Raw genomic sequence first — 13,769 nt, forward strand, 5'->3', positions numbered from 1 at the left:
TTTTGATAAGAATACATAAGAGGTATGCATGCAAGTACAGATTTTTCACTGTGGAATCAGTGGGCACGGGTGCTTCAGTGACATTAGCTCCAGCTGCACAAGCGCTATCCCCAGCTAATACAACACTTCCATACATCAGAGGGTATATCATGATGACATGGTTCCTTCACTTAAATCAGGGACAGTGTTCCTCCCTCATAAACGCTTCTGATTTTATTCTTGTGAACAGAATCTCTTCTGTTGAATATATTTAACCTGTTATAAATACACATGTAGCTAGTGAAAGGACTGTGGAAGAAATTTTATATCACTAGGGAAACATCAACACAATTGACTAAAAGAAGAAAACATTTTTTTCTTGTCAATTTTTATGCGTGGAAATGAAGGGCAGTTTTCCAAATCATAAACTGTCATAGGCCCCCAGAAATCTGCCCCCTGTAAAATAAGAAGATTTAGCACAGAAAATAGTAGATTTTCACTTAAAGAGGAAGTTTATAAATGTTCCCAGAGCATCCATTAAGTACCAGTTGAAATGAATTAAGCTAGGTCAAGTTTCACCGTAAATGTTAAACACGTACCCATCTCAAGCTCTAGAGATATCCCAAATTTGCAGATATTTTCTCCGCTGCCATTGCCTGGGATGAAGTTTACTGCTCACTAGAATTCCACAACTATTTCTTTTTAATCGTTAGCCAAACAAAACTATGTTAACAAAATATGCACACACCATGTTCTCATTTCAGACATCTATGTCCCTTGGAGACTCAGGACATAGTGGTAATCTATTAAACTGGTTCAATCTTTTTTTTTTTTTTTACTCCTACAGGTGGCTACAAGCAAACACTGATGAAAAATCACCACATTTACAGAAGTTTAGTTTTCTTCTTCAGTCATTCAGGTGTGCCATATTCAGAGGAGCTCAGCACACAGGCGAAGGTTTCATTTAAATACAGTTATATCAATTCAACTTTTTTTGTGAGGCTGTCCTCTATGTTTGAACTGCAAAAGGCCCAAATTTAAATTAAATAATTGGAAATGTGAATCTTTTCTCTGCTGCGAATGATGATCTGAATGATTTGGGCAGCACAACTGAGAAGACTGAAGTCTGTGGGAGGAGAAGCAAGGCAGGAAGCTCATAAAAATCAGATTTTCTGCCAAAAAAAAGTTCTATTTGCACAATTACACGAATGTATATCACAGTGAAACTGCAGCTGGTATCTTTTCTTGTACCCTCCATAGTCCTTATTATCAAGTAAAACCGTGTTCCAGAAAAATCTATCAATTTACTGTTCTTGGCTTCCAGAAATTTCTCCTCAGAACGTTTGGTGTTAGAGGAGTCACAGCACAAATATAACTGCTCACTATATGCCCATATTAGGTGACTCAGACTATCTCTACCCTCTTGTCTTCAGGGAATTATACTAACATTCATGCTGCAAGAACCGGTTTCCGTGGTAGAGTGACTGTCCTACCACACCAATGTTATATCATTCCCAACCTGCAGAGCAACCAGAAAACTGGGTTTTCACAATGCACGTCTCTGGTCTCAACAAACAAATGCCATCCAGCAGAGTTTGTCATAATTAGTTATGTCACTCATAACTGTTTCCTCTCCTGACCATATAGCCATGCTTCAAGAAAAGAGAAAGCTTTACTACTTGTAGACATGTAGTAATAGATATGGAACTACCCCAGTCTCTTTTCCTTAAATCTGTAATCACTTACTCCAGACCAAAAAGGGAAAAGTGATGTCAGAAGACCAATCCCTAAGTGAAGCAGATGTTGAGATGTGCTCTGTCTCTAAGGGCATGACTCTATGAGCAACAGATCATCTGTTGGCATGACCAACAGATCCCACTGTTGGTTTTGTTTTCCCCCACGTTAATCCCACTGCAGAGCCCTCCAGCACACTGGAGTCAACCATTGATGAAAGAGAGATGGCTTCTTTCCTTCTGTAGCCCCATGTGCAATCTAATTGCTTACAATAACCCTTATATTCCAGACTTCACTCATGGGGTTTCTAGTTTGCACTTTATTGTTGCATTTTTATGTTCTCAGAAGCTGTTCACAGGTTGTCCCTTACATCCACAGTCTAGAAACTTTCAAAACAGGCTTTTGCTATTGCAATCCATTCTGAGTGCTTGGATGAAGATATTGAAATTAGGCCTCTGTTGACAAACGCAGTTTTCCCCAAGCATCATTACATATGTGCTGGCTCTGGTGTACAAATGTGTTTGTACGCATGTAGACGCCAACCTATGCAGCTCCAGTTCAATTCACGCAGTTCTCCAGCTAGTGTGGAGCAGAAATGAAGCCATTGTAATGGCAAAAGTTCAACTTCAACACGCTCCTCGCAGAAAAGCAACCTGGAGCACAAGCCATCTGCAAACAGTGGTACATGCAGCACATTTTGGATTGTTGGGCCAAGGCCGAGTTGGAACCCAGGGCTGGCACAGGGGACAGGACCCCTCAAGTGCAGTAATAGACTGGAGGCAAAAGGAAGGCCTGGACTGCTGACAGCAGTATAAATTATGTTATAGTGTTTTGTTTCTATTTTAATTGATACTAACATTTAACTGCTATTATAATAGATTAAAAATAACCACTGGATCTCTCATTTTTGTCTGCCATCCCTAGTGCCTACAAGGGTAACTCTCCAAGAAGTGTCAGACCTGTTCCTTACACATGCGTCATCACCAATACCCAGCTTTGCAAAGTGACTTTTACATATGTATACAAGCTGCTTTCTACTTTGTATTCAAAACTGTGAAGTCAAGAAGGGGAAAAAAAAAGAAGGATAAAGATGCTATGGTTTAGGATGATCTAATAGCTCATAACACCTGAAAAGATGTCCTGCCCACCTCCTTTTTTCAATGCCTGGTTCTCATCCACATGTTTTCCTCAGCCCCCCACAAGTCACCTCCAATGCTTACTGGACCTCTGGCTGACATGCTTCATTTTATAAGCCAGAAAACTAACCCAGAAATAAAAGTGGATAGGTTTACTCCAAGTTAACAAATGGATTCATCTCCATAAGAGGTCTAATGCCACAAGAGCTAGCGCAAATCTCAGCGTATGCTTGACTTGGGAATTAGCCTTCTAACATTGTCTCAGCTTCAAACTGTAGCTTCATCTTAAAGAAATGCCAGCATCTTCAGCTAGCTTGAAGGTCAAAGACAGGTTCTATGCAAGGGTTTCCATTCATGGACATCTGGGATATGCATCCCCAACTCTGGATTAGGTTGTGGGATCACCACACCATCTGGGACTCCTTCAAGGCTGCTAAGAAATTCCTAATTTGTATCATGCCACATAAACCCAGAAGTCTTTATGGGGACATACCCTACTGCAGCACTGTTAACAACAGGCTAAGCCACAATGCAATACTTCGGAATGAAAACGGTGAGGGAAACACCTGACAGCTATTCAATCTTTGAATTGCTTCTGTCTTTACTGCTAGGGTGGATCATCTGACTGAGCGAAAATTTTACTCTGGTTTCAGCTGACAGGACCCAACAAGATTGCTGAGCCAGGCTAAAATATGCCATTAAACTCAAGCAATTGCATTTTGTATATGGAAAAGATAGATTTTCAGCTAGATGCCTAATGTAATTTTGCAAGAGAGATGTAGCTTGAGTGCATGACTGCACTAATACAGTGTCCCCAAATGGCCCCTTAGTAAGACAGCGCAAGACTTGATAAGCTTTATGCAGCCAAAAAGAGCCCGTGCTTAAACCTGAGACGTTGACACGGTTTCCTGAATGGTGGACAAGACAGAGACACACATCTGATAGCATGTGGAGATAGCATTTTCAGCAAAAAATGTGGTAGAGCTCAGCACTACTAACTCTACAAAAATACCTTCTGTCTTTGCAGAGCTTGGGGTGTTTAAAAGCATCATCTTTTCAAACTTCAAAATAAATAATTGTGCAAAACTTTCTTTTCCTCAGTACTTCCCTTTTGTTAATAAAATACCAAAACTTCTTTTATCTGAAGAAGAAAAAGAAAAGAAGTCTCAGTCTTGCAGACTCTTGGTGTTCACGTTGGTTTGTTTGCCAAAGAACCTTTCCCTCAGAGGAAAATAACTGGGGTCTTCTTATCACTTCCCCTATACATTGGCAGAATTTTTTTTTTTTTTGCCATACACAAAAGACATAAACAACATTCATTTTCATTACAAAACTTTTTAATTACCATATTGATTTTTTTTCATCATGTGTAATGACTAACTATTAGACTCAGTAAAAGGAAAACCTACAGGATGCTCTTCTTACAATGCTGGTTTTATTCCATAAATTTATGTCAGTCCGTGACAGAACATTACATTTTTGTACCACATCTGCATAAGGTTCCCTCTCCAAGGGACTGCTGTAGCTGTCTCCTTTCATTTAGTAATATCACTCCCACCTTGTTTGTACTAACCTTCATCTATATACTCTCAGAGAGATGCAAGTTGACTGCTCTATTCCTCTGTATTAGTGCTAATAGGATGAAAGCATAGAAGGTGGTATCATTATCATGTGGATATATTGGCTGTGGTTTATTTCCTAGGGAGGGAAACACCAGTTTAAATTGATGAACTGAAATCTGTTTACAAATTCCACAGTCAATTTAATCTGGTATAAATCAGCTCTGCTACAGAAAGGGCTTGTCTGTCAGACAGCTATGGCTGCTTATCCCTGCCTCCAGTTTCTTCCAGCACTACTGCTCACATGATGAACCACATCAGGGAACTGATCTAGCTGAAAACTAACCTTTTTTTTTTTTTTTTTGGTCAGCTGAGTGTTCATTCAGATAATCTCCCCACGCCAGCTCACTCACTCATGGCTGCACAAACAGTAATAGCAGTGTGAGGGAGGTAGTACAAACAAATAGCCCATGGTGTAAGACAGAGGGGGACTCATCCTTTTAGCAGCAGCCGTTTATCCTGCTTAAGCTGATCATGGACCTGTGGCATTAGTTAAACTGGCGCCAGTCACTGTATGGATTATCTTATTTTCCTGCTTTTTATTTCCTCAAGTCAATTTGTGGCAAATTCAAACTAAACCAATGTAAGCTTACAAGAAAATATGGGGACAAATCTTTTAGCAGGGCCTGTTGCAATAGGACAAGGGGTAATGGTATTAAAGTAAAAGAGGGCAGATTTAGACTAGATATAAGGAAGAAATTTTTCACAATGGGTGTGGTGAAACACTGGCCCAGGCTGCCCAGCGAGGTGGCAGATGCCCCATCCCTGGAAACTTTCAGGGTCAAATTGGATGGGGCTCTGAGCAACCTGATCTAGTTGAAGATGTCCCTGCTCATTGCAGGGGGGGCTGGACTAGATGGCCTTTAACGGTCCCTTCCAACCCAAACTGTTCTGTGATTCTATGATTCTATAAGCCATTCTTAACCTGAAGTGAAAAAAGCTGCTCAGGGCATTTATACTGCTCATTTGAACCAGTGCAAGCCCTTGTGCCTGTGTATGATCTCCACTTCATAGACACACAGAGATGCAGAGGCAATAACAGCAATCGCTACATGATCCTACAGGAAATTCTTGACAGTAATAAGAGCTGGTCTGACCAGCCCCTGTCAAGAAAGTTCTGTGACACCATAAAAATCATTCAGTCTGACTGTGTTTAAGTTCTACATATCCTTTAGAAAGTAAGAATGTCTGTGTATCTGTCAGAAGTCCTAGTAGCAGCTGTAGCCAACAAAAAAATCAATAAAAATAAAAAACACAGGCTGGCTAGTATTAGGTCTTTCCATCCAGGATCCTTACCATTTAATGAGTTAAGCATACCCTGAGAGCTCCCAGCCTAGACTACGTGGGGTTTGTCCTTTCCTCAGAGAACCTCAGTAGGTCACCCAGGCTGACAGCTTTGCTTCACAGAAGTCTCTACTCCCAAGATTTCAATAAATGTCCGGGGAGGATATAACTGCTTTCCATTGTTTTCCATAATATTCTGCATAACTGATTTAACATTGCGCAATCTGGTTAGAGATCTAGTCCTCGCCCTAAACTGGAATTTCAGAACCTAAAACCTAAACAGCAGACACTTTGGCTACACTGGCTGTTGTTGAATTTTGCATATCCCAGAGCAGGCTTTCCAGCACAAGTCCCAGGAAGCCAGGGACACCCACATTTTCCTCATCCTTGTTTCTTTTTTGCCATTGTTACCTCCAGTCCTTAAGCATCTATTGATCCTGAAGCTCTCAGAGACAGAGAGTATCTACAAGGGAATACAGTTGGTATGAAACACTAATATACCAAAAAACAGTACATATTATCCACACCTCATGCTTCACTGTAGTGGTTGACTTGCACATTGGGAAACAGTGCCAGAAGGTGTAGGCTGCACACCTACAGTTCCCTGCATAAGCACAAGAGGGGTTATGTGGACTAATAACGTAACACCCTGTTTTCCTACCACCCTTATCCACACAGGCTACTTGACCTGTCAGAACTACTAGCACTGAAGGCCCCTAACTAATGGTTAACTGTCTCCTGTGTGCACAGGGCTTGACTGAAATGCTCAGGACCAGCTCTTTGGTTGGCTCCACTCTTATCTTACTTGAAACTGATAAAGAGGGTGCACCTACCCTTACTGCAGCTCCTCGCAAATCCCCGGGCAGAAGCAATCACTTTCTGGCAGATTCTGTCAACAACAAACAGCACCACTTTTCCGCAGTGTCACACCTCTATAGCACAGTCAGGCAACAGCATCTGAGCAATTTACCTTGTTCTCATTCTTATGTGTGCCTTGCTGGTGAGGCTGTAGGGAGAAGGAAGGAAGGAACGAGGTATCATAGTGAGAAATGTTTACCAACTGCTTTACATTTCCCCAGGCTGTTAGCTCTTGCAGTTACAGGAATGACTTCTGATCTTAAACAAATGGCACAGGGTGTGAAAATTGATCAATATTTCTTTACCAGCATCCCCATTTTGAAAGTTACCTCCAGTATAGGGCTGGGAATCTGATACCCAGAAAAGCTCTTCAGGAGAACTATATTGACACTGCATTTAGTAAAAAAAACAGTAGGTGTGATGTTCCTATGTTTACTTATCTCTGTTTATTTTTTCTGCCTTCTATCTATGGGAAGGGGAAAACCAACAAAATCGATGCTAAATGACAGCGTTTCAGCATCTGAATATTGTAACTCAAAGTGATGTTACCAGTTAGACCAAACTGAAAATGAATGTTTTGTTCCTAATACATTAACAAAAAACAGTGAACAAATGTAGTTACAGCTGTTCTTTTTAAACTCAAAATACCAATGCTGTTATACAACTAGAGAACTCACATGAAGGCAAGAATTGTTTGGATTGTAAGTATTTTTCACAAGTAAGTATTTTCATGTGTTCTTAAAACAAACGTATATACATGTTTCATGAATACATGCAAAAATGACATCTCTCTCATTTTGTGTGAAACGTCTTACAGTCCTTACTCAGAACAGCATCTGTTATCATGACAGTAGTTGAACACATGTGACAGGTTTTAAGCAAGTACCTGAACCTTAACACATCTTTAGTTTAGGAGTTCTTGTGAATCACAGCAGGTAGAGGCAGACAGCATAATGGTGAGAGTAATCTGTCTCTTCAAAACCGCTGCTGTTTTAAGATAGGAAAAACAAAATCCTTTCCTGAATTAACATGTTGTAATTTTTATCATAACATTCTTTCTATTAAATATCTTACCTACAGGTGTTAGCATATAAGTTCCTCTAGCACTGATTTAGTTGAATGGCACATAAACGTACCTCACAGCCTCTCAATTCCAAAAAAGATGGTACTTCAGTACAAGTCTGGAACAAGAATAGCTTCATCTAAATCAGTTTAAATTAGTAACAAACATAAAACACACCATGAAACATTACCGCAAAGCTAAAGGAGTTAGGTTACATCTACAAGAAAATGGTTGAGCTTAGATCAATTGGAGTCAATAGTTGTACCAGCACTAGAAATAACTTATCCACTAAGATTGACGTAGCCCAGCAGAGCACACTCTGCAAGCATTCCCTGCAGAAACAGCGGTTTCACATCTCCAGCCATGCACTTCTATTCTCTTGTTGGAGATCAGTGTCCCCACAGGAGGCATGAAAGAACATGTCCTCAGAAGTGTCTCCATCTGCTTCAGTGTGAAGCAGGTTGACTTAATTTGGACAGCTCTTTCTGTAAATTAAGCCAGCCTTTGTACCAAATTGGATAAGGCATGTTCACAGCTTCCAAACCATTAGTTTATATGTGGCAAAGCTGACAACTGTCAGCTACAGGGAGTTACAAACAACAAGAGATGACAATGTCTTTAGCCAGTACAGCCATTTCTTCAGTGAAGGTCTGACCCATATGTCTGATGTGATCATATATCTAGCCAAGGTGCAATATGTACTAACTTGATTTTCACTGGCATAGTGAAAGCATCCCTCTTCCACATGCTCCCCCCCAAGACAAAACAAAGCTGTATTGTTGCAGTTTCTCATTACAGCTTGGGTAAAGTCCATGTGCACTCTAGAGTACGGTTAGAGCCATTTGTGAAAAGACTGCCCAGAGCTGCTTTTTTACCACTGTCCAGCTGCAGGTCTTTTTGCTGCTGCTGCTGAGCCATAGTAAAGTTGGGTGAGTGGTCCTAGCCCATTTCAGCACACATGGTCATTTAAATCTAGGTATCTGCTGATGTTGCATGGACTCAGACTAGGAATACTTACTAATGGGTCTAATTTTAATAACAGTAAAAAAGTTTCAAAAGGTATCTCACATCATTTATTCACAGCTCTTGTGAGAAAACAAGCTTCTGTCCTTGACCTTATGCTGCTCTCTGTAGTACTTTAGGTAGAAATCTCTAATGCAAGGTCTAAGGATCATCTGTGCTGCAAAGTAGTACATATTTCATAAAGTAGAACCACCTGTAGAAAACCCTGGTAGAAACAGGGCACGTACATAGAGTTGAGGCTTTCTAACCTTCATTATATACCTGCTGCAGTTTATATCTACTGCAGCTCTGCAGCAGTTTTTTCTTCCCCATGCAGTATGAGGTGGTACAGGGCTTTTTACGTCAAAAAATAAACTGGAGTTGAGATCTTCCTGGCTTGGGTTTTTTTCGTGTTGATGGGCCCTTAAGTCTCCCCTCAGCAGTGGGTGTCCCCGCTTTGCTCCACCCTTCAGCAGTGCATGTAAATCGGGGGCAGGCCAGGGAGTCCCAGCTGGGAGACATGGTCCCTGCCTGCCAGGACCTCAGTGAGGGCTCAGCAAGCGGAACAACTGGCCACTATGTTTTTTCGACGTTGTTGTAAGCTGGACAGAAAGAGAAAAGTTTCATCCATCCCCCTTTCGCCTCCTCTTGCTGCCGCGTACGGTGGGAGGACTGCTGCATGCAACAGCCTTCAGTGAGGGGCTTGGAACCTCTTCCTTCTGCTCAAGTTTTCCTGGAGGACCTCACGGGTATTTCAGGCTGCAGGAAAATGTACTGGGGAAATTATGTTAGGTAAGGCTGCCTGAGCTGCCCCAGACCTTCTCTAGCCACGGATGCTTTTCCTTTTACCAGTGTTTTTTTTGGCTGATAATCGGGTCAGGAAGCTGAACGGAACAAATGTACCTGGAACTGCGGGTGAAGGCTAATGTTTGTCTCTTGCCTTTACTGCTTTTGTAACTGCTGGCAACAACCTATGTGTGGTAAAGAAATGTGCAGAAAGAGACATTTCTGACTGGCTGTCAACCAGCAAATCTATGGAATCTATAGCTTTCTGAAAGTAAACCTAATCTACATGTCCCTGTTCTCTGCCTGCCATTTCAAGCTAAATTGGAAGGCTTTGATGCCTCAATTCGAATTACTACAGGCACATAAAGTATTTATAGTTTACACTCTGAATGGCTGACAAAACTTTGAAAAAGCTCTTCTCCCTCGCCCCAAAATCTTCGTTTTGGTGTTTGTGTCTTATTAGCACGAACTTATTTCAGCTCTTTATTTTTTGTAGAATTCTTTTCACTGTGACTCTGGTCTGGCAGGCGGTTCATTTAGGAAAAGGTAAGGAAAATTTCGTGGGTTTCCCCCCGCCCCCTCTGTATTTCTCTTGTACATTTACAGTATGCATTGCTTCATCACAAGCTACACTTCTCTTCCATATTTGCACTTCTTGTCAAGGTCATGAAAAAGAAGAACGTGAAGAAGATGTGAAAAGTCTCAATGCCACAGCACAAAAGCAGCAGCCCAAGAACGAAGGGACTATTATAAATGCTTTCAGTGACATGAATCGGAGTTATGAAAGCAGAAAGCAACAGAATTCCAGGGCATTGGTACCTTTCACTGGGATTACAGAGAGTAGGTAACATTATTTATTTAAACAATGCCATAAAATTACTTTTGAGAATACTGTATCATAGTAATGTTTTGATTGGTGTCCTGGAAGATTCCAGCGGGTTGATTTTTCCGTAGCTGCTTGCTTAAATTATTCCCGTGGCCACTTCTGATATGGTGATAAAAATTTAAGGTAGAACTGGGAGCCCTTACCTGCAAAAGGTGGTACCGGAAAACAGGGAAGGATACTTGGAATTAAGGAGGTGTTGGTCCCTTGGACTTGCAAAAGTGTTTGTAAAATTCTTTTCACTTTTTAAAATTAACCACATTTCATGACCAAAAATTATTTTATTTTAAAAAAGTTTGAAAGGTCTGAAAGCAGCAGTACTAACAGGGAGGGGGAAGAAAAGGACAGATTTATGTTTCCTCCCACAGATATAAAGTTTTAGATTGGTATTCAATCCCAGGAGTCCTGAGAAAGGTCTGAGGGAGCATTCTTCTCCCAGCTCAAAACTAAGCGACTACTCCCACTAAGAAAGCCTCAAAGCCTTGAAAAATAAGCACCGCTGCCCGGTAATAATGCCCCATTTCTCTTAGTGTGACTGAAACCTGCCTCCCTCAAAGTTAAATATTTCCCTTGAATGCATGCCCCTGCTGCTGCGGGACTTGCCAGGCGTTGCTTCTTGACCGCCCTGTAATCCCTAGTAGTTTGCTTCTAATCCTTAACTAAACAAACTGGGCTTAACTGAACAAACACTCCTAACAGGCAGATAATTTTACTGTCTCTAAAGACAATAAAAGTAGATATCCTTAAGGTCCTTTGGCAACTGGAGAGACCCGAGAGACGAAGTGAGGAAAAAGGGAGGGAGGTTCGGAGCCCCCGTGATGCTTGGTAACCTCTGTAATATTGTCCTGCAGGTAAAAAACTGAACAGACACTGCTGCCAAAACGGGGGGACCTGTATCCTAGGGGCTTTCTGTGCTTGCCTAAAGCATTTCACGGGCAGATACTGTGAGCATGATGAGCGGCAAAGGTAAAAACCAGGCCAAAACCAGCGAGCGTGAGCGAGCTGCTGTGGATGGCTGTTTTCTGTGGTGGGATCAGGGACTTCCCAAATGTCTCCCTTGTCCTTGACAGCAACTGCGGCAGCATTGCCCATGGCGCCTGGGTGCTGAAGGGCTGTTGGCTGTGTCGGTGCGGCTACGGTACTCTGAACTGTCTCTCAGAAATAATGCACGATAACTGTGGTAAGGAATGGCATCAAGTCAACCATTTTTATCTTGTGGGTAACTGAATTGCCTTCTGCTAAAAGTGGTGTACTCGAAGGGTGCTGTATGTGCTCTCTTTAGTCTTCTGCAGTGGCCTGCTTTGCTTCAGAGAATTCATTAGTGAGACAATAAATAACACTGCTGTTGCCTGTATAGTACATCACATAAAATACTCCAAGTTCTCTATGATCTTGTGCAGTAGGAAACTTCCCCCATTTTAATTGAAAATCACTGGTACTACATGTTTCTCTCTTCTGTGAAACCTGCACGTGTCTCTGATTTCCCACTTAACCAGGACAATTTGTACAACTAAACTACATCCAAGAATATAAAAATGTTAGATGAAGAAAGAGGAAAAACCAGTAGTGTGAGCTGATGTGGTAGAAGTAGAAACCAGTATTACATTAGAGAAACAAGTACTGAAAACTTTCATGTTCTTTCATAGGGTACTTAACACATAAATAGAAAACTAGTCTGAACCTTGTTTTAAGATCTCTATCTTTAAAAGTCTGGGACAGAGTTCTAGAACTGAGCATACTCCACAAAAAATGTGTAGCCATAGTCCTGATCAGTGTAAAGTAGTAGCACCCAATCTCTTCAAAAGGACTGTATTGCTTTAAGTCTTTATACATCAGCCAGTGAAAACCCCTGTATAAAGGTTTGAGTATTTTTGAAAGCAGTGTATCAGCTAGCATAAAAACTTGAAGCATTTCTTTACAGGTACTTATTTTCTATGGAAAACTGGCTACTGAAATCCAGGCTATTATCAATACTCTGAGATGACTAATGGGAGTTTAATATTTCATCTCCAGTGGCAAAGTTAGTGTAAAATATTCTTCCCCAGATTCTCCATCTATGATGTCTCAGTCCCACCCCTTGCTGTAATATATTTTCCTTCAGTTATGCCAACGTCACTAGTTAGCAGGGCAAGAAAACAGACATAAATAGCTTCAAGATTCATTTGCACCCCAAGGAACTACCAGCCTGTTCTTCCCTGACTAGTTTCCTATCTGAGTAGTGGTGCATTGAAGCTGTGACTCTTGAGTTATACTCAGAAGTAAATACGAATTTCAAAACTTGAGCCTCATGTGTCCCCAGGATATGCCCTACTGTGTGATAAACCCACAAGTCCAAAGAAGTGAAATGTAGAAGAAAGGTGTCATTCTTATCTTTGCAACTACAGACACACACAAAAAAAGAAACAACACCAAAAACCCAAAACCACTTTTGCCTTGAAGTCATCTGTATTGACTAATTAAGTGTGGCACCTGACTTGCACATTAAACTCTTCAGAAGAGTTAAATGCTCAAGTTTCCTAGGGTGTTCACCTTTGAATCACTCCTGTTTTTTCCCGTTACAGGGCCAAAAGACTTAAGAAGCCTAGCCATGCTCAGTGAAAGCAGTCTACTGCTTGCTACTCTTGAGCTCAGCTTAACAAAGGCAATAAAGGTGGCAGTGGAGAATCATCTGTTCATCCTCTGAGCAGGGACTCAGTGGCTTTCACATGCATGAGCGTATGGCTTGTGCTAATAAATAAAGGCTCTTGTTGTTAAAGGAAGGGTTAAAAGGCTACATGCAGAATTGAGTGCATACCTCTTGTGAAGATCTTGTTCTTGCTTTGGCTTTTGCTTGGTATTTACTTTTGATTATTCTGAGATTAATGCCTCTAAGAGCTGATAAGTGCTATCAGTTGCTCCTCAAACGATCATTGATGGGACATCTATTCACATCTCTCCCCTGAGAATAGCCTCTTTGATTGGCTTTAACAGCTGATGCCTTTAACTTAAGTACCTGTGAGATGTCAGAGGACTTTCAAAGTATGTTGAAAATGTTTAAGTTTTTAAATTTACATATTTTACTCATTAACCATCTTATTTTCTTGATATTTTTGTAGAACAGAAATCAGAAAAGGAGGAAATTACCAGACTATATTCTAATGGCCTAAGATTACAGCAAACAGTGTTTGCACTCACTTGCCTGCTCACTGTCCTCCTGGAGCTCTGTTGCTGGCAGTTGTGAAACTGGACAAAGGAAAATATCTTAGGGTTGATGTAACCCTCACCATGAGTCACACAACTTTTGTCTTCTGTGAGCTACAGGAGACACTTCTACTTACATGTTGGAGGCAGATTAAGATGTATTAGTTAATGCTGAAATGCATGGTTTATTATAAATTGAGATTATATGAATGTGAAGTATTTATTATTATTTTATTATTATTATT

General features: G+C 41.0%; 1 protein-coding gene across 1 annotated transcript; it reads left to right on the forward strand.

Annotated features, from left to right (window-relative positions):
- Positions 1-9,444: 9,444 nt before the first annotated feature.
- LOC104628258 (cryptic protein-like) lies at positions 9,445-13,564 on the forward strand. Its single transcript, XM_010296818.1, has 6 exons — positions 9,445-9,467; positions 9,958-10,007; positions 10,125-10,301; positions 11,196-11,304; positions 11,415-11,524; positions 13,440-13,564. The coding sequence occupies exons 1-6, from the start codon at positions 9,445-9,447 to the stop codon at positions 13,562-13,564; spliced, it is 594 nt and encodes a 197-aa protein (XP_010295120.1).
- Positions 13,565-13,769: the final 205 nt, after the last annotated feature.

The sequence above is a fragment of the Phaethon lepturus genome, unplaced genomic scaffold (assembly GCF_000687285.1).
Source record: "Phaethon lepturus isolate BGI_N335 unplaced genomic scaffold, ASM68728v1 scaffold3500, whole genome shotgun sequence".
NCBI lineage: Eukaryota > Metazoa > Chordata > Aves > Phaethontiformes > Phaethontidae > Phaethon > Phaethon lepturus.